Source organism: Streptopelia decaocto (genome assembly GCF_964273445.1).
Source record: "Streptopelia decaocto genome assembly, chromosome: 1".
Classification (NCBI taxonomy): domain Eukaryota; kingdom Metazoa; phylum Chordata; class Aves; order Columbiformes; family Columbidae; genus Streptopelia; species Streptopelia decaocto.
The window spans coordinates 86,448,553-86,471,164 of NC_138663.1; the positions used below are offsets into that span (position 1 = coordinate 86,448,553).

The 22,612-nt window shown below is 40.3% G+C and overlaps 1 protein-coding gene across 2 annotated transcripts in view; it reads left to right on the top strand.

Moving 5' to 3' along the window:
• The window catches only part of TBX15 (T-box transcription factor 15), a 99,166-nt gene that overhangs the window by 54,713 nt on the left and 21,841 nt on the right, over nt 1-22,612 (top strand). For both annotated transcript variants that reach the window (XM_082060280.1, XM_082060279.1), the window contains 5 exons: nt 5,340-5,553; nt 12,272-12,373; nt 14,278-14,449; nt 14,821-14,988; nt 18,355-18,419. In XM_082060280.1, coding sequence (XP_081916406.1) covers nt 5,340-5,553; nt 12,272-12,373; nt 14,278-14,449; nt 14,821-14,988; nt 18,355-18,419 — 721 coding nt within the window. The remainder of the gene's footprint in view (nt 1-5,339; nt 5,554-12,271; nt 12,374-14,277; nt 14,450-14,820; nt 14,989-18,354; nt 18,420-22,612) is intronic.

A 22,612-nucleotide genomic window follows, 5' to 3' on the forward strand; every position in this document is an offset into this window, starting at 1 on the left:
TCACCTGGGAAGTGTTTAGAAACCTTTACTTACAGCAAGAGCAATTGCCAGATCAGCTGTGTAAAATGCTCACAACCATGCTAATCTGAATGGCTCTGTTGAACTCCACACTGCCTCATCTCTGCTGTGACTGCTATCTTTACCATAGCCAGACTTCTTGTGTAATTTTGAAGTTACAGAGATCTTTGTTTTAACTTCTGCCCAATTATTAATTACCGTTGGAAAACAGCTGTATGCCTGAAATAGTTGTACCAGCAGCCACCATACCATGGCAAGATGAACTACCACCCTTCCAAACTGTTCAGACTTAGCAAGTTTCTGTTCTTTCACTTTCATAGGGCCCTGATGTTTTGTACCCAGATTCCAGTAATGTTATACTGCTATATGCATTGTTCCCATGCTGCTGATTTTGTGGAGTGGCAGCAGCCAGTTTGAAACTCAGAAATCTAAAAAGAACCATGAGATCTGTCTGCAACCAGCAGCAGAAACAAGGTGTCTGTTCTCTGTTAATTTCAGCTGAGTTCACAGGAAAAGAGAAAAAAGCAGTGTCCCCAAAATTTTCTCTGCCCATGCATGTCCAGGATTTTGCACCTTCTTTGTAGTCTGCAGATCCTGATTGCCAGCAAATTGACTGCAGGGGAGAGGGAAAGACCACCTGTTGCACTACATGTTCACAAACCTTGCAAACAAAAATAAACAGTTAAAAAAAAAAAAAAAGCCTAACAGCTTGTAACAGCTGCCACATTCCACCCGGGAGGAATCTTTATGCTACTGGAATCTGACAGGATCGACATTAGATATCTACATGTATGCAAATTCCAAAAAAAAAAAGAAAAAAGAGGAAGAGAATAAGTCTTTTGGGGTCCTCTGGGTAGCTAGTTGTTCATGTATGTCATATTGTTCTCACTCCTCACTTCTGCAGTTTGTATTCTTTCGTACTTCGGAGTAAAACATTTCTTGAATGCATGAGCTACAAACTGAGGTTTGTTTGTTTTTTTTTTTTTTTTTTTTTTTTTAGTGGTTAAATATGGGGCACAGTATCCCTGCTGTGCTCCAGCTGCAGAGAAAATTCTGCTGAAGATCCATGTATGAATTTGCTTAGGAAATTAATATCTTTTAGTGTCTCGCATACCAGTTTGCCTCTTGTACCGGACTGACAAAAAAGTGGGGAATGTACATGAAGAATACTAGGCAGCTGAGCTGTAGTAAGAAGTCAGACAGTAGCAGCTTGCTGTTTTGTACAAGCAGGTTCTGATCCTAGAACACATTGTGTTGGTGCAGGAGGCTGGTTGGAGTTATTTTCCATCATCTTGGGGCACTCAGTGGGGATGCTGACCTCAGAGTCAACATGCCTGTGAGAATGGTGTTTCCTTCCTATCTGCCAACAAGAAGCCTGGGAATTTCTGGATGAAAAGAAATCATGAGCTGAGGATTTCCAGGGCAATCTGGAGATAGTAAAAATAGGAAAGGGATTAAGAAAGAAAAAATCTGAACTAGTTTAGTGTTCTCTTTGTAATCTCAGCAATGGCCACAATATTCCTGGGAGCTCTGAAAGTGACCCTGTGGTCTTCTTGGTAGGTGCAAAGGTTGCTGAAAGTATTGAGAAATTCCCTCTCCTCCAGGTCCAACACTGTTAAACTGAAGTAGCAGGATACGTGGTCAGTGTGGCAAGAAGGGATTATGGGAAGCCATCTAGTAGGGTAGTAGAAAAGGAACAGTACTTTTGCACACAGACAGTGAAAGAGAGCTACGCTCTCTTTTGCAAGAGCCTGCCTCTTTTTGACAGATCAGGGAATTTTATGATGAGTGTGATGAAACACTGTCACGGGTTGCCCACAGAGGTGGCAGATGCCCCATCCCTGGGGCCAGGCTGGACGGGGCTCTGAGCAACCTGATCTGGTTGAAGATGTCCCTGCTCATTGCAGGGGGGTTAGACTAGATTATCTTTGAAGATCACTTCCAACCCAAACTATTCTGTGATTCTATCAGGAAAAAAAAAAAAAGAACATAAGGAACAGAGAAAATGAGTGGAAATGAATGGGTTTAGAAGAGATTTGCAAGAATGGGGAAGTGAAAGAGGCAGAGTGATATGAACTGTGCGATCAGCAAGAGCTTTGGAGATGTTCACCTCAATAGCTATGGTGCAGCAGGAAGGGGTCTTCTTCAAGCAGACAGGTGACGGGAAGTACTTTGTAAAGAAGGGTAGGTAAGATCAGAAGGTGCAAGTTCATGGATGTCTGTAAAAGCAATGACGAACACTTTGTCCTGAGACTGTCTCAACTGAAACTCCAGTGGAATACTGTAGGTTTAGAAGCCTCAGTTGCATCTGCTCTCACTTTCGCTAGTTGCCAGCAACGGATGAGCTTGGTTTTGAACTGTACTTTCTTAAGAACTGTACTGTATCCTAGCCAGAGAAAAACATAAAACTGTTTCAATTGCTACTTACCTAAGATATGCCCAAAAGCGCCACAGATTGCAACCTAGCAAGGTTGCAAAAGCAGAGAATCTTATATTGTCACTTTGGGGTACTGCATGATTGGTTAGAGACTGATGTATCATTAATTAGTGAATGCCTTTTGCAATTTTTTATTTGTGCCAGCATGGCAAATTATATCCAAGAATGTGGCTCTCCTTCCACTTCTGTCATTGTAAAGAAAACCCTCCAAAACTCTGTTAAAGTCAGTGAAGTGACATTGGCATACAATCAGTCAGAGGGGGCTTCAGTCTCTGATATTTTTCTGCAGCATGCAATTTTGGTCGATTCCCAGGGTTTCCCAAGACTCCAGCCACATGCCCAGTTTGAGAGGCTGTCCAGGAAATGCTGGAATGATGCCGGGACAGCATCTAGCCAGGTGCCATCTATTGGCCATTTACCATACTGCTTCAGAGGATGCACAGTTTCTGAGTGCCTGAACCAAGCACAGATGATGTGGCCTAAAAGTCTTTTTAAATGCAAACCTACAGGTTAGTACCTCATGCAGGGAGGAGGACTTCATGCTGGAAGCTTTTCCCTAGGTCCAGTCTCTTCAGACCCCCTCTGTAGTTTTCCTATACTTTATTAGTACCTCAGAGAAGATGTAAGACTTTTGGTTAATGCTTCAGCTCTTACAGTGATCTGTGAAGTAGTCTTGCTTTTTGTTGAAGTAAAAACTGGTTAATCATCACTGGGAAAACAAATGACTTAAGCATAGAGACCCCTACTCAGGCTTACCTGTACCAACATTTTCAGGTGGGATAATTTGAGCTAGAGGAAGCAGATAAGGGTCAGTTTGGTCCTGCATCACTGGGCTCCTGAAGCAGGGAGTAAACGTCTCAGCCCTTCTGTACTCTCAGATTAATTCTCTCTCATGGTCACAGAATAATCCCATCAGGTTATCTCATATTATCTGGAATCAGCTTGTGTCTAGGATATCAGTTTTTAGTGTAGTACTGGTTGCCATGGAACAATCCTCTGTTGGTAGGTTTGTGCTACTCCTTTAGAGGGTTGGACCTATTATTGTTCCAGCCCAACTTGGAAGTCAGTGGGGGACATAAAGGACCCCATATTTGAAGTGAATTGGGAGCAACAAATACTGAACCTTTCTAATGTCCTACAGAATTTATGCTTCGTACAGCCAGATTGTCTAAATTGTTGGCAAAGTTCACTAAAAACATCCTTCAAGCAAGTACACTATCCAATGACATATTCACCTGCAGTTCTCATAGAAGATAAAGGCTTCCTGATTGCACCAGGGCTGTAAGCTTTTAATATACTATCAGCCAAACAGTTTATGTCCATACCACTGCAGCAGTGTGAATTTTCCAGAAATTTTCCCATGTGGCAGGAGATGGGGCTGGTGGTTCTCCAGGTGGCGTCTTCACCCCCAGCCACTTCTTTACTATGGCCCTCTGCTCTGGTGAGCAAGCTGCTCCAGGAGATTCTGTCTCTCTGAAGCACTGTAAATATGACACTCAGCCTGCACATCCTCAGGGTTATTAAAACGTTTCTGGCACTTCATTGTACAGAAGGAATTTTAGCTGGGGTGATTTGATCACATTTTTAACACAGTTTGTTACTTTTTGTCTCCTCGAATTCCCTCTTCAGAGATAGCTCTTTATTTGTTGAAGTGCAGAGAAAACTTATAAATAGCTGTTTTCTTACTTCACTATGATGCTTGTATTTAGGTGATCAATGAGGACAATCTAAACTACTGTTTCTGTATCATGTTTGAAATCTACAAAGCTCTTCTTGAACCATTTGACTGAGTGCTTCACATCACTTTATTCCTCTGTCGATCCTCTATACAGTGCTAGTGCCGATGTGTTAAAAATCACATTCAAAACATAAGCACATTGCCTTGCAGAATGTATAGTGAATTATTTTGATGTAACATCGGTGTGTACTGTGTTGCAAAATAACACTGCTATTTGCAAAATTCTGGCATAGTCGTACTGTATGAGAGCTAGGACCACATATATACCATATCTAACTAATCCATAAATCAGCTGTTTTTGCAAAGAAATGGCCATCTGACTCAACATGCCAAACTGGACTTTTAAACTAGTCAAACCTCACGTTTTTGTTTGTTTGCTTATTTTTTGAGCAAGATTTCTTCTTCGTCTCCCCCATAAAGAGAGGTGGTTGTCTCATGCTCTTTTCTGCAGTTTGCTTCAGTTGCTTTCCTTGATAACCTATTCCATATGTTTACTATCTCCCCTTTTTTTCCTTCAGTAGCCTAGAGCACTTTCCTCACCAAAAGCTGCATGGTTATTTTCTCAGGAAATATCATTGTTCCAAAAAATATATTATAGAAGCAAACAAAACACATCTCCAAAATGGTGCTGCCAAATAACAAAATTAAAAAATGCTCATTATTTTTGATGACAAGGATATTAAAAGGAAAAAAAATAATGTTGTTTAAAAATAACCATCTCTTCAATAATAGCAAGGGAGGATATTCAATTCAGTGGAATGTAGTTTTCCAGTGAGCTCATCTAATCTTGGATTGAAAAGAAGGGTTGAATTATTTTTTTAATTTCTATTTGATCATCTGTATTTTTTACTCCATTCCTAGCATTGTGGTGATGTTTGTTACTATTCACATTTTATGTTGAGGGTCCTTTTTTCAGCTGTTTCTAAAACTTCACGAAAATGCCAGATGTCATGGTGGAAACCCAAAGCCCCAAACCAGGCCATAAATCACAACAACCTATTAATTTACATGCGTGTGTACATATATATATATATATGGCCATTACACTGTTCTTTAGCACCACCCTTGTTGGTTTTCCTCTTCCCTCCCTTTACCACTCACAGCAGGTAGAGCTGAAGTGTCTTACCTGGTATGTTTACTTTGCAGATTCAGAGCAGAGCACTGGGTCAGACACAGAGGTGCTGGCAGAAAGGACATCCTGCTCATTTGGCTCCCATTCGGACCTTACGTCTGGTGGCTCAGGCCCTCAGCCTCCTCCACCTTCATCCATGGAAGAGATTCAGGTAGAGCTGCAGTGTGCTGACCTCTGGAAAAGATTTCATGATATTGGAACAGAGATGATCATCACAAAAGCAGGCAGGTAAGATACCTCTGTCTGTCTAGTTAAAAACAAAACAACAACAACAAAAAAAAACCCAAAACAAAATCAACAAACAAACCCCCCCCACCCCAAGACCCCCCAAACCCAGATCATAACAAAACAAATGTTTGTTGTTGGTTTTTTTTTTTTCTTTAAGAAAAAGAGTGCTTTTTTCTTCTTGATAAGCCAAAGGAATAAATATGTAGGAAAAATTAAATGACTGTCAGAGTTTCACAGCTGTATCTCCTACTAGCTTTCCTAAGACAGGTAAAGTTGTTTCATATTGCTGCTTGAATAAGTGGCTCCAAAGGAGAACTGGCAGCTGCAGGAAACTGTTGAGGATAGCCTTTCCTTTGAGCAAATAAATCAGGAAATGATCATTGTGCTGTTGGCTGTACTGAATTTAAGATAAGTTATGAATTTGGGGGTGAGCCATTTGAGTTTCCTTTCAAGTTCCTATAGCACTTCATGAGCCAGTTAATTTAATCCCAAATATAGCAAAATTCTAACTCACCTTTGCACCAAATGAATTTCTTCCTGCAGTTCTAAATAGATAAAATGTTAATGACTTCCTGTATCAAAAAAATGTGTGGGCTTAGCGTTTCCCTCTGCTATTGCAACTGATACCATAACAGCGGATGTTAGGAAGAGCCACTAATAAGCCAGATTATTTTAAAATTAAAAACTCACCCTGCCATGCCATTAGCCAAGGGTAAGATCTTCATTGCTGTCTGCTACTGAAAAAGGCTATAAATCTGTTCACCAAAATGCAACTTGAACCTAGCTGTAAATGTCTAGATTCCTCAAACTATAAAGGATCCCAGACTTTTAGACAAGTTTGTATTAACAGGATAGCCCCTGTTCTCATCTAACGATGTTTTAATTCCACTTGATGCGGCACAGAAGGAAGTCAGCACCACGGACAGAGGCAATTAAAGAGAGCAAGCCACGTGACTGTCCCAGGAGCTGTTCTGCCCCTTCCGCAGACGTGCAGAAAGGAATTTCCCCCAAGTTTTAGGGAAAAAAACCCAGGGGTTTCCTATTGTTTATAATTTTGTTTCCTCTCCAAGCTCTCAGATTTTGCCAGATCAGCTAGACTTGGTGTTTCGTGTTCTCGTGAAGTGAGCACTATTCCCAAGAAGCGCAACTAATTTGAGCAAAGTTGTGTTGGACAAACAACCTAGATAATCCCTGACAAAGGTTATCAGAACCAGATCAGCTCCTGATTTTAGATATATGATATAACTGGCACAGAAAACACCTTGTATCAGGACAGAGCAGGCTGCTGGTTTTTCCCTTTTGCCTCAAATGGAAGAGACAAAGTAACTGGAATTACAACATTTGCTATTATGCAACACCTTTTCTCTAGACATGTCAAAGCAGATAAAGAGAAAATCATTATTATTATCCTCATTTCGTGGGAGGTGAAATTGACACCTAAACAGATTAAGCGATCTGTTCATCATCATTAAATATCCCACTGGAAGAACCGAGTTTCTTGCTTCTGAGTTCGTTGTCCTGGTGCCTGGGCCATGCTCTCTCAGAAAATCAAAATAATATATTGTTACTTGTTGGATTGACTATAATTAATTCTCTTTTGATACATGGAGTAGATAGACTTAACAGCAGCATAAATATCTCAAAGCCCACCAACAGCAGTGCACACTCAAATCCCCAGAGCTCAGTGGCATGAAGATGATCTCAGCATCTCACATATTGCTGAATGAAGAATCTGACCTTTCTGGGATCTTAAAAAGCCATACCCTGATTACAGGTTTCTTTAAAAAAAGTCACCAAAAGAGTTGCAAGATCAATCCCACTGCAATTTTGCAAATACTTGAATACAACTTCTTAGAAAAACCTTGGCAGCATTGGCAGGGCTTCTGGAGAAGGAAGGGTTCATGAAAAAAATACCAAAACACCACAACAACAAAAACCAAAAAAACACACTGTGAAATATTTGAGGAGATATAACATAAAGAAATTAAATACTTTGGATGACTTCAAAAAATGAAAAACTCTATTTGGTCAGACTGATGCCCACATACAAAAAAGATTCTATAGATCCTTGGAAGTTTTTAGGAAATTACAACATTGACTACATTGCTGTTTTTTAAAAACAAACAAACAAAACCCAAGCAACTTAAAAAAAAAAAAGTGTCTCTGCTGCCTTCAAGCTATAAACTCTTATTTGTTGCTTGCAACTGTCTGAAATGTGTATTTTGTCACTTTTCGTACAAATCTGTTGTTCTGACATTCACGGAACTTGCCATTTGTGTTGTCTTTCTGACAAATACAGCTTCCCACATCGCATGTTATGGTAGGAAACAATAGATATACATCCCTAATTACACAGTAACAAGAGGAAGCTGATTAAGAATTACTGTGAGAGGTACATAGTTTCTTCCATGTGGGTACACAATGCACCTGAACTACAGTTCCAGTGGAGTACTGCGCCAGGAAAAATGAGCCCCATTTAGTGAAGAAGCATCCCAGAACCAAACATTCAGATTCACTTCCCCTGTTCAATTTTTTCTTTTTGCTTCTACCTGCTCCCCCCCCCCCCTTTTTTTTTTTTTAAAGCTTTTATTTTCTTAGATTTTGGCTCAAAGGTTGTGTTCTTCATGTTTTGAAGGAGAAGTCTCTATGTGCTGTGGAAAACCTTGGTTGGTCTCTATTTTCTGATTAAATATCTCTTTCCCTATTTATGCAGCTGTCAGAGGTGCTTAACAGCACATGGTAAGAAAGATACCTTAACTTTATTTTAAGGATTCCAAAACAACATGTATTTTCATAATTTTTAGTAGGGAATAGATGTAGGGACACCTGTAAGGACTGTAATAATATTTGTCTTTCCAAGTTTTTTTTTCTGCAACACCATTAATAGCATTCTCAATTGCCTTTGCAAGCTCCAGCCTTGATAATTTTTTCACTTACAAAAGACTATGTATCACAGTACAGAGTCATAAATTACTGTGCAAATCATATATTCTTTACAATCCTAAATAATATTCTTTCTCCCTGAAAGGAGATGCTCGTCATTAGTTGAGTCCTGATGGCCAACTGGCTCACCACTGGCTGCCCACACAAAATCTATATCACTATTAAATATATATATATATATATATATATTTTTTTTTTTTTTCTGCTTGAGGATGTTCTTCTCCTTTACAAGATCCCACCCTGCAGGGTGAAATAGAAAGGCACCCTTCCCTTCCCTTCCCTTCCCTTCCCTTCCCTTCCCTTCCCTTCCCTTCCCTTCCCTTCCCTTCCCTTCCCTTCCCTTCCCTTCCCTTCCCTTCCCTTCCCTTCCCTTCCCTTCCCTTCCCTTCCCTTCCCTTCCCTTCCCTTCCCTTCCCTTCCCTTCCCTTCCCTTCCCTTCCCTTCCCTTCCCTTCCCTTCCCTTCCCTTCCCTTCCCTTCCCTTCCCTTCCCTTCCCTTCCCTTCCCTTCCCTCTGTTTCTCTCCTCATAGGTTTGTTTTCATAAAGAAATAGACTTTTGGCACCAGATTTAAATGCAAGGAAATACAAGGTATAAAATAGCAATGAGAACTTCAAGCAGCCCTGTAAACTCAAGCATATTATAAACACTGTGCACACTTAATCTGCAAACTTAAATCAGATTATTTTGCAGTTTCTCAACCTGATTTTTTATGAGTGTGAAATGACTACTCTGTTACTGTCAACAGATAAATTGTCTTTTACTACGATTGAAAAGCACATCCCTTCATTTTAGGGTTTACATTTAGCAGATGTCACTCTTAAACAAATTTAATCTTATTTAAGTTGTTGTTTACACAGTGTATAAATCATTACACTAAATGGTCATGAAATCTGTACATTAAATTTTGTCAGTCCTTTTAAACTATAATCTGACTTCTGCTCACTAAGCTATATGTACAGGAATATTTCCAATGTCTGAAGAGTTTCAAAGAATTGCATTTGTGGTTTGAGACAACCTGCCTGGTACCTCTTAATTTCTTATTCCCTAATGGGGAATTGCCCTCTCTAAAACTGAAATGTGAAACAGAGAACAGATTTATGTTGGAGGGGATCTTTGAAGATCTTCTGGCCCATGCTCCTCTCAGAGCAGGCCAACTTTGAAGACAGATCCAACTTGACAAAAACTTCACATGTGCTGGCTCAAGGGGCACGGATAAGAGTTGATATCTTGAGACGCCTAAGGGTTAGAAAATGAAGCTTTATGCTACCGAAAAAAAAGATAAATCCAGTTTGGGAATAGGCATGTGATCCTCCTTCTTTGAACAGCTTTCTCCTAAAAAAATTGAAAAGTTTAGCTATACTTTTGTGTTAAATGAAAATAAAAAAAAAATCAACAAAAAAATAATGCTGGCTGCCACAATTCAGCTACTTCCTTCTATTCCTGAAAGTTCTCAAACATGGTTCCTAATATCAGTACACTACTGTGCTGGCAAATACTATTTTGATCAAGTTCTAGAGATCATTATATATAATTTCATATCAATTTTCTTCACATTTACAGTTTCAGAAACATCATTCTTGTTATGGAAGAAGACAGAAATTGAGTGGACTGAGGCACATGGCTGTTACAAAATGCTTTTTAATATACTACAAAGTGATGCTAAAATAATTGTAATAACTTATTTCATATCACACCATATTTCCTCTAAAGGGCGTGTGTAAAGTGTGTAAGTTCACAGTCTAAGTTTAGGAAGACTGTTTTCCTGCTGAGTGGTAAAGCTAATATATAAATAACTTGATCATCCCAAACTGTTGTTGATATAAAACCTCCTCTTAAACTATATCAGATGTCATCACCTGCTCCCTATGAAAACAGACGTCCTTGGTGTCTGTAGCTCCTGAATACAAAGCTAGCTGATATCCTTTTAGACGAAAGTCTCTTGACTCTATATTAACACAGCCATATTCAAATGACCTGAGTGACTTCCAAACCGTTGAGCCTCCATTTTTCTATAGGGTTAGTGCCTCCAGGGGCCAAGAGCCAGCCAAGAGGAAACACAGGGCACAGGGGCTTAACTAGGATTACACCTGAGCACCTCCCTAAGTCACTGCTACTTGCCTATTTCTTTACCATTTTCCCTTTTCTGCACAGCTGTGCTGCTGGACACCTGCTGTGACAGTTCCAGGCCACATCCTTATGGCAAAGAAACTAGAGTTACTTTTACACATGCAGAAAAAGAAAAACAGTAATAATTTACAAAACTTTAAAAGGACACTGAAACCTTAAAGAAAGCAGTGGGATCAGCTGAGCCCTCTCTGGTCATTTTAGAGATTAGCTTCTAAGCCTGTTGAATGGTCTGCGGTAATCTTTTACAAGGTATTTCATAAGCAAACAACCCAATAGGCTATACTGCAACTTTACGTTGTGCTGCAGATTTGGAGAGAGCTTCTTGGAACACACAGTGTTCAGTTTTCCCAATAAAGTGTGCAGATTTAGACCCAAAGAGACTCAGATTTAATCCTGGGTTTCTCATCAACCCTCTGAAATGTGACCTACCTCTTAAGCTTCTCCCAAGCCACCTCTCTCCAATTAAGGAGGGAGAGCTAGATTGTAAAATGCCATATCCTGTACCCATTTGGCTTGGCAGATTTATTGAGCCATTGTGGCAGAAAAAAGGTAATGCCCTCAAGCCACTGAAGATTAATCCGTTATTCCTTTTATATCCCCGAATTGTTCAAATAGCAAACTTGCACCATCCATTGCACAGATCTGCTCTCTCCTTAAAGGGTTTCTGCAGATAATTTTTCTGACAGTTTTATGTCTCTTGTAACTCTGGGTAGCTGTGCTCCAGCAGCTGTAGGGTGGTGCTCTCCCACCCCCATGATAATCACCCTTTTTCAAGGCAGATGCAGTTACCAACAGGTCAGAACTTTCCTTCTCAGTGGCCTGAAATGGAAGAGCTGTGTGGAAAGCAAAGGCTAAGCACCAACCTCCTCCTTTCCACCTTCTTCCACAAGTGGCTGTATATGCCCTGGATGGGAAAGAATAAAATAGTTTCTCACGGTCGCATCCCTTCAGTGTGAATGTTTAGAGACATGTTTGGAGATGATGACATAAACTTTCCTGTTTTCTTCCTCCTCCAAGCTGTGTCCACTGGTAATACTTTGAGAAACAGAAATGTTGGGCAGAGATTTAAATCTTCTTCCCTGACATTTCACTAATCCTCAATAGATAGAAGAGAGTGTGTCATGATGGTTTCTAGGGATGTATACTTTTCCATGATTTCTGCATTGGGATTTTAATTTCCCCTTTAATATCTTCCTTCCATCCAAACTACCTTCGCTCCATAAGAATATATCTACTTATCAGAGGAGCAGGATGTAATTTCCTGTGAGCATCCAGTACTTTCAGAGTTTCTCTTACTTAAGACCTCTATCTTCTGGGCAGAAATCATGCAATTGAGTAACACGCTCCTGTAGGACCTCAGCTAAAGTTTTGCTCATATAAGGGCTGAGAAATCACTCAAGTACAGATCAACTGGATACTGGCAACCGGAATTTTTTTAAAGAGAAATGATGTTGTAGCCACACTAACAGAGACAAGTTTTGTCATTAAAATAGTTCTGAGTTGTTCTCTTCTGAAACAGTTATGTAGCTACAAACACCTTCAGAATAGTGACTAGTACACAGCAGAGCTAAGCTTGTGCTCAGAGAAGAACAGGCAGGAATTCCTTATTCATAATTTTCTTCCATATTTCTACTCTTCTTTTCCCAGGAGAATGTTTCCAGCCATGAGAGTGAAAATTACAGGCTTGGATCCTCACCAGCAGTATTATATTGCCATGGACATTGTTCCTGTGGATAACAAGAGATACAGGTAAGCTTTTTAGGTGCAGAGGTAGGAACATTGTGAAAACCCACTGTCAATGAAAACCACATGCCATTATACAGGTATGCAAAGGTATGCTGGAGGAGACCACGTTGATTTACACCAACATAGCTGATTTGACCAGAATCGTAAGACATAAAACCAGAAGTTTAATATACTCTTTTCACTTTCAGATTGAAATCTTGCTTTTTTCAAATAGCAGTTTTTAATCAGAGAGATCGCTAGCATGTGTTTCACAATCAATATAAATAGCAATGACTGTCTGTCTGATGGAACTGATAACTGGATTTATCAATGGGGAGTCTGGAGCCTTTAAAACTACTTCAGCAGTAAAGGAACAGGCAAGTGGCAGCTCAGGTCTGGCCCGAACTGAATTGGGTGACTTTTGTTTTAAAAGCGTTCACTGTCCAGCACAGCAGCCACAGGGGATGTGAGTCCTGACCTGTAGTACGGAGACACTGAGAAACCTTCTGGTGAATCTCCATCACTGAGCTGGAAGACTGAAGAAGAGATTTCTCTGCTATTAATGGGCTCCCAGTCCTAAAAAGTACTCTGAAAAACTCATGATCCTCTGTATCCTAGAAAACTATCCAGACAGAGGTGATTTGTCTATATTAATTAAAATACCCCTGAGAGCAAGTCTTTTCCCCAAATAGTCTGGATCACACCACATTTCAAGGATTCAAGAATTGTTCCTCTGTTTCAAATGCTAAATATTACATTTTTTTCTCTCAGATTGTGCAGAGTGTTTCTCAATAAAACGCTTTTCCTGGGAAGAATCAAGGTAGTTCCAGATATTCAGCTAGATGTTTTGCCCCTTTCTTTGAGTGCGGTTCTGGCTGCATTAACATGAAAAATAAATATATAAATAAATATATTTCTGTTCTTGTTAGTTTGTGCAGCCACATAGAGCAAACCAGTAGTGAAAGGAATGGATCCTCTCCTCTCCTCTCCTCTCCTCTCCTCTCCTCTCCTCTCCTCTCCTCTCCTCTCCTCTCCTCTCCTCTCCTCTCCTCTCCTCTCCTCTCCTCTCCTCTCCTCTCCTCTCCTCTCCTCTCCTCTCCTCTCTCTCCTCTCCTCTCCTCTCTTCTCTTTTTTTTTTATTTTTTTTTAATTTTCTTTTTTTTTTTCCTTTTCGTTTCTTTTGAAAATACATGAAACAAGTCACTGCTTGTAGGTAAGGACTGAAATAGCTTAGGAGAGCTAAGTAGAGACTCAGTGAAGGGCAGCACACAACAGAACTGAGAGGTGTGAAATGGCTTAGGCTGTGTGACAGAAAGAAAAAGTGTCTAGGCAAAGCAGTGTTAGAGAAATTCATGGCATGTATAGGATGGCTAGATCAGGTTCACAAAATATCACAAAAGACCAGGAACAAAAAAATATTTTTTCCTCTAATCCAAACATTTGTGTTACTATATGGAATTTCCTATTTTGCACCATTTCAAACCAGAATTCCGTTTTATCCATTGTTGTAGTAGTATCTATTTGATTTTGCTCTTTCTGGGTGAAGACACATGTGTTTTGCACAGTGCGTATTTCCAGAAACTACGGGGAATTTATTAATATTTTCAGAGAGGGCTTTGTTTGTATTTTTCAGCCTCTTACTCTGGCTCAGAGAGGGTTAAGGAGTTTAGAAGGCACATGTGGCAGAGTTTTACAGGAAAAATAACTGCAAAGGTGGTTTTAATAATGAATCAAGCCTGAACAAGTGGCTCAGGGTAATCTGGGTTTCATTTAGAAGGTAGGAGGTTGCAATAAAGCACATTCTCCCCTGACTGCAAATGAGAGCTTGGGGTGCATGCGGTAGGGTGGCAGGGAAGGAGGAGCCCTGGAAACGTTCCTCCAGGGAGTGACTGACAACTTCACTTGGCCATTTTCCCTTCCTCTTTCAGGTATGTGTACCACAGCTCCAAGTGGATGGTGGCTGGCAATGCTGACTCCCCAGTGCCTCCGAGGGTTTACATCCACCCTGACTCACTGGCTTCTGGAGACACCTGGATGAGGCAGGTGGTCAGTTTTGACAAGCTCAAGCTGACCAACAACGAGCTTGATGATCAAGGCCATGTAAGTTAGAAGCTAATAGTGGTGCCTTCTGCCCCAGCCTCCCTCTTCTCAGGCTCAAAAGGGTGATGCTGCTCCTCCAATGCTCCTGTGTCCTGCTGAGCATGCATGCCTATAGCCACTCTCAAGAGTTATGGAGCTTTTTTCCCTACTTCAGCACTTTTCTTCAAAATGTTGCCTGACCCTATAAAGCAATAGAGCCCCTTTCTCCCTGTACATAGCACAAATTTAATCTCATACATACTTGTAAGAAAAGGGTAGTTTTCTTCATGCTGGTCCTTAACTCCATCCTGGCTTCCTTGTACATCTGCATGTAGTATAGAATATTTGAAAAAAATAAACAAGTTTTTCTTCTTCTTTTGTTTTCTTTTTAGATAATCTTACATTCAATGCATAAGTACCAGCCTCGTGTTCATGTCATTCGCAAGGATTTCAGCAGTGATCTTTCTCCTACAAAACCGGTTCCTTCAGGAGATGGGGTGAAAACCTTCAACTTCCCTGAGACTGTCTTCACCACAGTGACAGCATACCAAAACCAACAGGTAAAGCTCTGTGCCTTCAGGCTCCTTTTATGTTGTTTGTTCATCAAAATATCAGTGTACTCTCTGTGTTTGAGACATTAACTTCTCTAAGAAACATGGCTCAAGAAAAGTGTACATTTTACAGGCTCACTGTTTTTTCTTCTGCACAAAAAGAAAATGCTTGCTATGAGCTAGCACATAGACAGGCGCTGTCTAGCTAAAAAAACATCTTGCAGATAAGGTGCCTGCAGTTTTTATTGTGAAGTAAGGAGGTGAGATGAACCATGAAGAGATGTATTGTGTTCACTTTTTCTTGCTGCCTTGTGGTACAAAATACAGTGTCATGTTGTGTAAGGCACTACAAACTAGTCCAGATCTGTTATTTCAGAGAAAAAACACATAGGAGTTTTTTCACTGCTAAAATGAAGGAAAAAGTTTTAGACAAGAGGAATCTCACCAGTTTTCTGACAGAAGAAGCCTTTGAGCATAAGCAGCAGCAGTCCATGTATTGCTTATGAACTAAAATTCTCATGCAGAATACACATTTGATTCAGGTCTTGTGCAGTTCCCAATGGAGAGTGTCACTGTTGACCCCAGATACCGTAAGAAGGCATTGTCACAGCAGAATCCAATCTGCAGAGGCCTTGACTACTGAGCTTTGTTACTGATCTGCCCTTTTTCTTAAACTACATGCTATTAAGAAATGTAATCTCAGTCCACTGTAGTGTTTGATTGCAGAATTCCCTGTCTACCCCTGTTTTCCCCTAAGATATGATGTGTCTTAGAGGAAACTAATTGCTAGGAAAATATGATTATTTGAGAATGTAAGCATTTGAGGAATGGCAAAAGACTTTTGGAAAGGTCTTGATGTGGATTACACACATTAGCTCCCCCTTCTTCGGTGGCCAGTGAAAACTGTTTTCCTAGTTTTTAAGGAAGAGGTGGCCTGCTTCATTCCTTCTGCAGGTGTGCTCATTGCACACATTGAGAGGTCCTTATATCTGCCCATTCCCTTTGTAGTCCTCTTATGTACTGCTCATCTGTGGGAGTTCTCAGGAATTCCCATTAGACTTCATACCGCCTCTTGCTGTGCTTTCATCTCAGTGTACTCCTCTTCTCTTGTTCATGTACACACACTCCCTGTCTTACTCTCAGGTGAGAGGGGCTGTGCACATCCCATTTCCTCTTAATGCCATTCTCCTTACTAGGGTGGGGGTTGTGATAGCATTAGAAGGGACGTGTAATGTGATTTTTCCTAGCCATGTGAAACAGAATCTCAGTTTCTGAAGGTTTTTGTTGTGTTAATAATGTGTCCGCTTAGAGAGGTACTCTTGTTAACTAGAATGAGGGTACAAACGGGCTTGGAATAAAAATAATCTACTATCAAGCCCGTTAGGAAAATACATTTTACATTTTTTCCGCCATACATTGCAGAGGAGTCTTGAGTCGGAAATGGTGCTTCTGGAGAATAACTTCATGAACTCAGTGAACATCATCATATCTGGTATTCTGGGACTGATGGACAGACCCATGTCAAATCAGTTTAGGGCAAATTGTCATATTTAGCCTATTTGTAACAGTTGTGAATTGTAACCATTTAGTGAATTGTTACAGAGTTTTATTTTGCAACATATAAGACTGCACACTTGCTGACAATGCTCCCACGACTGCTTCTGAATACCCACTCCTAACTTTTTCTCAGTCCAATCCCCTTGAATAGACTTAAATCAGGATCCAAAATGGATCAGCTATTCCAGCATAAAAAAATATTGCAACACAATGGTGGATTTGCTGTCATTCCAGCACTGGAAATTTCCTGTCCCCTACACCCAAATGTGTGTACTCCACAAACTTTTAACTATAGACCAGGCATGGAAAGAGGATAAAGAAAGGAGAAGAAATGACAGGAAATAAACCTGTCATTCTTCCCTGATGACCTGATCTATAAGACATAATTACACAGGTAACGGAGGGATCTCGCGCACCAACACTGTAAGCCACCTCACTATAAAGAAGCACTGAAATTTCTTCCTGTGTCTCTGAATTCCAAACATTTGGGGATTTTGTGGAAAAAAAAAAAAAAAGCCTTGCCCCCCAATTTATATATATATAATACCAGTAAAGGAGATTCTGATGGCTTGGAGAAACTTCTTAATTAAAAATAAATTTAAATCCCCTGAATCTGCCTGCGTGCCCTCCAATGGCTGTAAAGCTTTGCCTTATTGGAAGAAGTGTCTCTGGAAACAATTGTAAAATGTTAGCAAATCCACCACAGGGATTCCCTCTGCTGTAATTCCATCCTCCACAGAACATATCTGTCTCTGTACACACAAGTCCCAGGACAGCTGCAAAGTCAGGGTAGCGGAAATTAAGTTCACAAATTAAGCTTCTGCAAAAATAGGAGCTGCATTCCAGATCTGAGGTTAATATCCAGAGCAAGATCTTGGTTCTGACAGAAGCAAAACACCTGCAAATCCGCTTCAGATCGGTCTGTATGAAACCAGTATGTTTTGAGAAGTTTCAGCAAAAACACCTCAAATTTGATAATATCTGCAGATCTTGTTCTCTTCCCGCTCCAGAGCCATGTTCTCCAGGACAAGGTGAGACTGGCAGGGAGAAGGTCTCATGCTGCACTAGGTTCAGGAATAGCCAACAGAAGAAATGATATCATAGGCTGCAAGGTCAAAATCCCAATGTTATTTCCATATTTATCAACATGGAATTCGTGTTTAAAAACAAAGCAGGAAGGAAGATTCCCCAAAAGCACTCAGTCTGGCTGTCTTCTTCTTTGTTTACAGGAGGGGAAAAAAAGAAAAAAAAATTGTTTCCAGACCAGAAACCCTTGAAGGGTCACCCAGATGCTGATGAGAACAGCAGCACTTGGTACATGTGACCGGGTGGCTAGCTGCTGTCTTTAGAGGCTGTAGCCTGTGCTCTGCTTCTTCTTTTCTCCTTGGCATTGTTTGAAAGTCCATGAGTGCATCCATCTGCTGGTTATCTAGTGTTGAGGCTGGGATAACCCAGATACCAGTGAAATCTGAGCAGTATGCCTGCTTCCCAAACCACATGGCCCTTGATGACTTATATCTCCTGGGGTTTTGTACCTGGGTCCAAGGTGTGCCTCTTCCTTGGGAATAGCTTCTCAGCCCCAGCGCTGCATCAGGTTTCCCGAAGTGCCAGATTTCTCCCTCTGGCACCATTCATTTGCTAGGCAGATAATCTGTTCATAGTTAACAGAAGGGCAACTTTATATAAGTCTGAGGAAATAGGTACGAATGATCATAATGTAGGTGGCTTGGGCAAGAGTGGTAATCATCAGTAATTTTCATTTGTTGAAAGAAAAAAAAATTGGAGAGATCAACTAATTCTCTTTTTCTTCCTTTGTAGATCACCAGATTAAAAATTGACAGAAACCCATTTGCAAAAGGTTTCAGAGATTCTGGAAGAAACAGGTAAGAGCAGCTTGTGTTTCCTGCTCATTTCTTCTCTGATGAGTGCACAGAGCATGTGTCTAAAGCTGAGGAAGGCGTTTTGTGATCCTAACTTAATTTTACAAGAGAAGTTTGCTGTAGACTAGTTCTTAAAGGAATTGGAAGGACTGTTTTACCTTGCCTAAACAGAGCCAATGTATAATGATGGCTCCCTGAGAAAATACTTCTCAGGTTAGCCAGCTAGACTGACCCTATTTGTTTTCTGAAGTCTCCTTCAGTGCTGCTCCTAACTCTGCCTGGATTCTGCAGTCCCAACCCCTGACAGGGTTTTAGATATCAGTACTCCTTCTATTACCAATACTTTAAAGGCTTTTTTCTTTGGTATATATGTGTGGGGTTTTTGTCTGTTTTTGTTTTTCATGCTGAGTAATTAATTTATGTTCTTTTCTGTTATTCTGTTTTTCTGTACTTTTCCACTCGTTGAGAAACACTATTAAAGATTTTTTTAGCATCTCTGATAAGTTCTTAGTAAACTGTTCATATATTACTGATATGGTGCCATGATATCCAAAGAATAAGGAAAAATAAATGAACTTGCAAAGATACTGTAAATGTTTTGTTTTGTTTTGTTTTTTTTTTTTTTTTTACTAAAATTAAGAGAGAGAAAAATGGAGAATTGCAGAATTGCAGATTATAAAACTGACAAATTGGTCACAGGTTAACACTCTGTACAATAATGAAAGAAGTAGGAAAATGGACCTAGAAACTTTTGCTTTTTCTTTATTATATGTAGAGCTGGCCAAAGGGAATTTTTAAATTTTAATTTTCACAGAAAATTCCAAAACTTGGGGCACAAATGCTTCATTTATATTAGAAGAAAAAATAAGTTTCTGATAGGTTTTCAGGATAGAAGTGCAAAAATGTTCTCGATTCAAACAATTTCAGTTTTTCTCCAGTGATGTCAAATTATTTCATTCTGTGTCACTTTTGTCAGGATTTTTACAAAAAGATTAAGTAGAACACCTTAGATGTTATTTAGAATAAGTTATTTTTTTAACAACACAATACTAAGACAGGAAATTTAATAAAAAACCATTTTGTATTAGTAAAATACATTACAGAGTTATCACAAAAGACTAAGAAAGTTGAAACAAAAAGTTTCAACTTTTTCTGCCATTAATGAATTCAGCAGACTGGGCAGCAGATCTAAATATTTCAAATCTAAATGACATGGGAATCCCTTAAACCAGTGTGACAAAGGCTTTAAACGTTAATTATACAATTAGACATATATAACTACATTACAAGAAGCCTAGGGTTGTAAAGCAAGGCTGTGAGCCTGCAGACCAGAGTGGAAGTTGTGTGCACAGCTCTCATTTGCTGTCCTCATGGGCACTGTAATTCAGTTTTTACTTGCATGCTCCTCTTGTGTGTGTCCACGAGGATGACCACCTCATTTATGGTTTAGTACGGGAAGTATTCAGTGAACGGGTGATGGTTCCGTATTTCCCATCATCCATTCAAATGCTACACCCTTGATAATCACAAAGAGGACATGTTATTGACCTAGTGACTTCCTAGCTCAGATCCTCTTCTCTCATCTTACTGTAGCTATGCAAAAAGATGTTACCGCCCTTATTTAATCCCCACTGTGAGCATTAGTTCTGGTGCTTGAGGCATTTGTGTCTTTTGCTCTGCTCTCCTCTCTTGCACGGGTGAAGAAGAGCATGTGCCATGGGTACAAGGTCTTCCCTGTCTGCAGAGATACAGCTGCAGACGAGGCTGAGCTTAGAAGAGGGATTGATGCAGTTCCAGGTACATGGTGGGCGAGATTCATGTGGAAGGCATTAATAAGGTCCTAGCCCAGTGAATTTGGACAGCTTCCTGAAAAGATTGGGAATTACTGATCTTTGTAGCTCATTGATTTAAGAAAGGGCAGGAAATTGCTATATGGCTGCAGCTGTGGGGAAGGCTCTCTGCTGATGTAAAGAGGAATTAAAATCTTTAAGGTATTACACATCAAAGAGAACAGCCTGAGGCTTTAGGAAGAAAAAACAGGCAAAGGTATTTGCAAGCATATATAGCAGTCAGGCGCTTGCCTCACAAGCGGTGGTCTGGCTAAGGCTGCACTGCTGTTGTCAACTAGCAGAGGACACTAAAGGCTCAGCTGCTCCCTTGAAAGAGGACATGCACATAGATGTACACATAGGGAGGAGAAAAGCACTAAGGCCCAAGCCGTGTATGGAAAGGACTCTCCAAATGAGACTTTTCTTAACTGTGCTGGCTGGCTCCTCTTCCACTTGTGAATTTCTAATCTCATCAGGATCACTGGCCAACAGGATTGAAGACTGAGATGCTCTGTAGCTTCCCACATCCTCACAACAGCTTTGGTCAGCTATGGTGCAGTGGACTCTAGCTGGAGAACATCCCACTGAAAATGTAGAAACAGGGTAATAATTTGAGAAAAGGGCCATTTGTGAAGGAGGCAAGTGTAATATATGTCTAAGAGGTTTTCTGTATAAGGTCTTAAAAGAAAAAGTATTGCAGCAGCAGGGGCCACAGAATGCCTGAGGTTGCTCCAGAGCATCATATCCCAGAGTAATCTGGATAGAGAATTAGAGCCATGGTTATAGTTTGCCAGCAAAAAATGAAGCAAAAAAAAACGCAACAGCAACAAACCTAAAACCAAACCCCCAAACAAACAAAACACCAAACCAATCCAACAATCTGCCCCCCCTGCAATCACCACCACCACCAAAAAAAAACCAAACCCAACCCAACAAACAAAAAACCAAAAAAAACCCAAACAAGCCAAAACAAACCCCAACAGGCAAACAAAACCAAACACTGAAAAAAACAGAACATGATGGGAAAAGAGGGACTCTTAGGCCACTTCTTCCCTAATACATTTCCTTCTGCTTTGTGTTGAGGCTTTTCCATGGAATGGAGATGGATATTTTTTCCTTTACGCATTTCTTATTCTGACATTGTTTCACTCTTGTTGCCTGCTGCAGAAATTATAGGGTTGACTATTGCTTTTAGAACAAGTTTGTCCTTTAAATCTTCCACTGCCATCAGCTCACTGCCTTCCTTCTGAGAGTGATCTGCCTTCATTATTGCAAGAGATTGCTAAAAAACTGCTGCTTCAGGATATTCCATCATGGCATAACTGCCTGTATTCTTCTGGGAGAGCGATCTTTTCAGGGATCCCTTCTTGGATCTCCCTCAGTTGTTTTCATAGTTGTCTCCCTTTCACAGCTGCCTCAGTCCTTGCATTGGGAGAAGGAGCAGTGAGGTGTTTCAGAGTGAAGGATGCAACAGCTCAGCAGCTGGACATTGTTTTGCGGTCTTTGAACACTCAAACTGTGTTGGCTAATGGTGGTCAGCAATCAGACCATGAACCTTGAAAGATTAGGGAGTTAGTCTGTGTTAGAAGGCCAAGTCTTATTTCTCACTTTTTAGAGATTCCCTCTATGTGATTTTTGGGTCCATCTTTGCTTTATCTGCAAAAACACAGGAAGCATCTGTAAAAGTGAAACAACAGAACTGATCCTGATGGTGAAAGGATACCTAAATAATGTACATATGAGGCAAGTATTACTTGGTTTCTTTCCTGAACTTCAAGAGACTTGAGAACCAGAGTTTTTGACACATGGAGTTCATCTAGGCAAATGTTTGGGTAGTGAGGGTGCAGGTTTAATGCCATGTAGCCTATTTTTGGAGACTGAGTAAAGTTCATTTGACAGTGGGATGCTTGGGGGAGCTCCTTATCCAGGAGGAAGCCAGAAGAGACAACAGTCAGGAAACCCAGCAGGGCAATGGGAGAAAAAACCCTAAGCTGAAGGCAAGCAACACCACTTTCCTTTCAGATGTGGGCAGCTGAGGTGAATAAAAGCTGTTTGTGTTGGAAATGCTCTTTGAGTTTTTGTCTAGTGTAAGAAAGCCTGGAGGGCGCTTGGAGCCAATAGTTTGGCTTCCCCAGTGAACAATCAAACGATGACCTGAATCCTGCCTGCAGTGGGAACGGGAAGGTCAGCCGTATGGCATGGATTATGGAGGTGCACAGATAGCTTGTACATATTTTTTCATTTTTCAGACAATGGAACTGTTTCATTTATTGCCTATTATTAAAAGTTTATAGCACTAAAAATAAAAAAATGAATGAAAAAGAGAGAGCAAATTTTGGATACCTTTTAAAGGACTGACCTTATTAA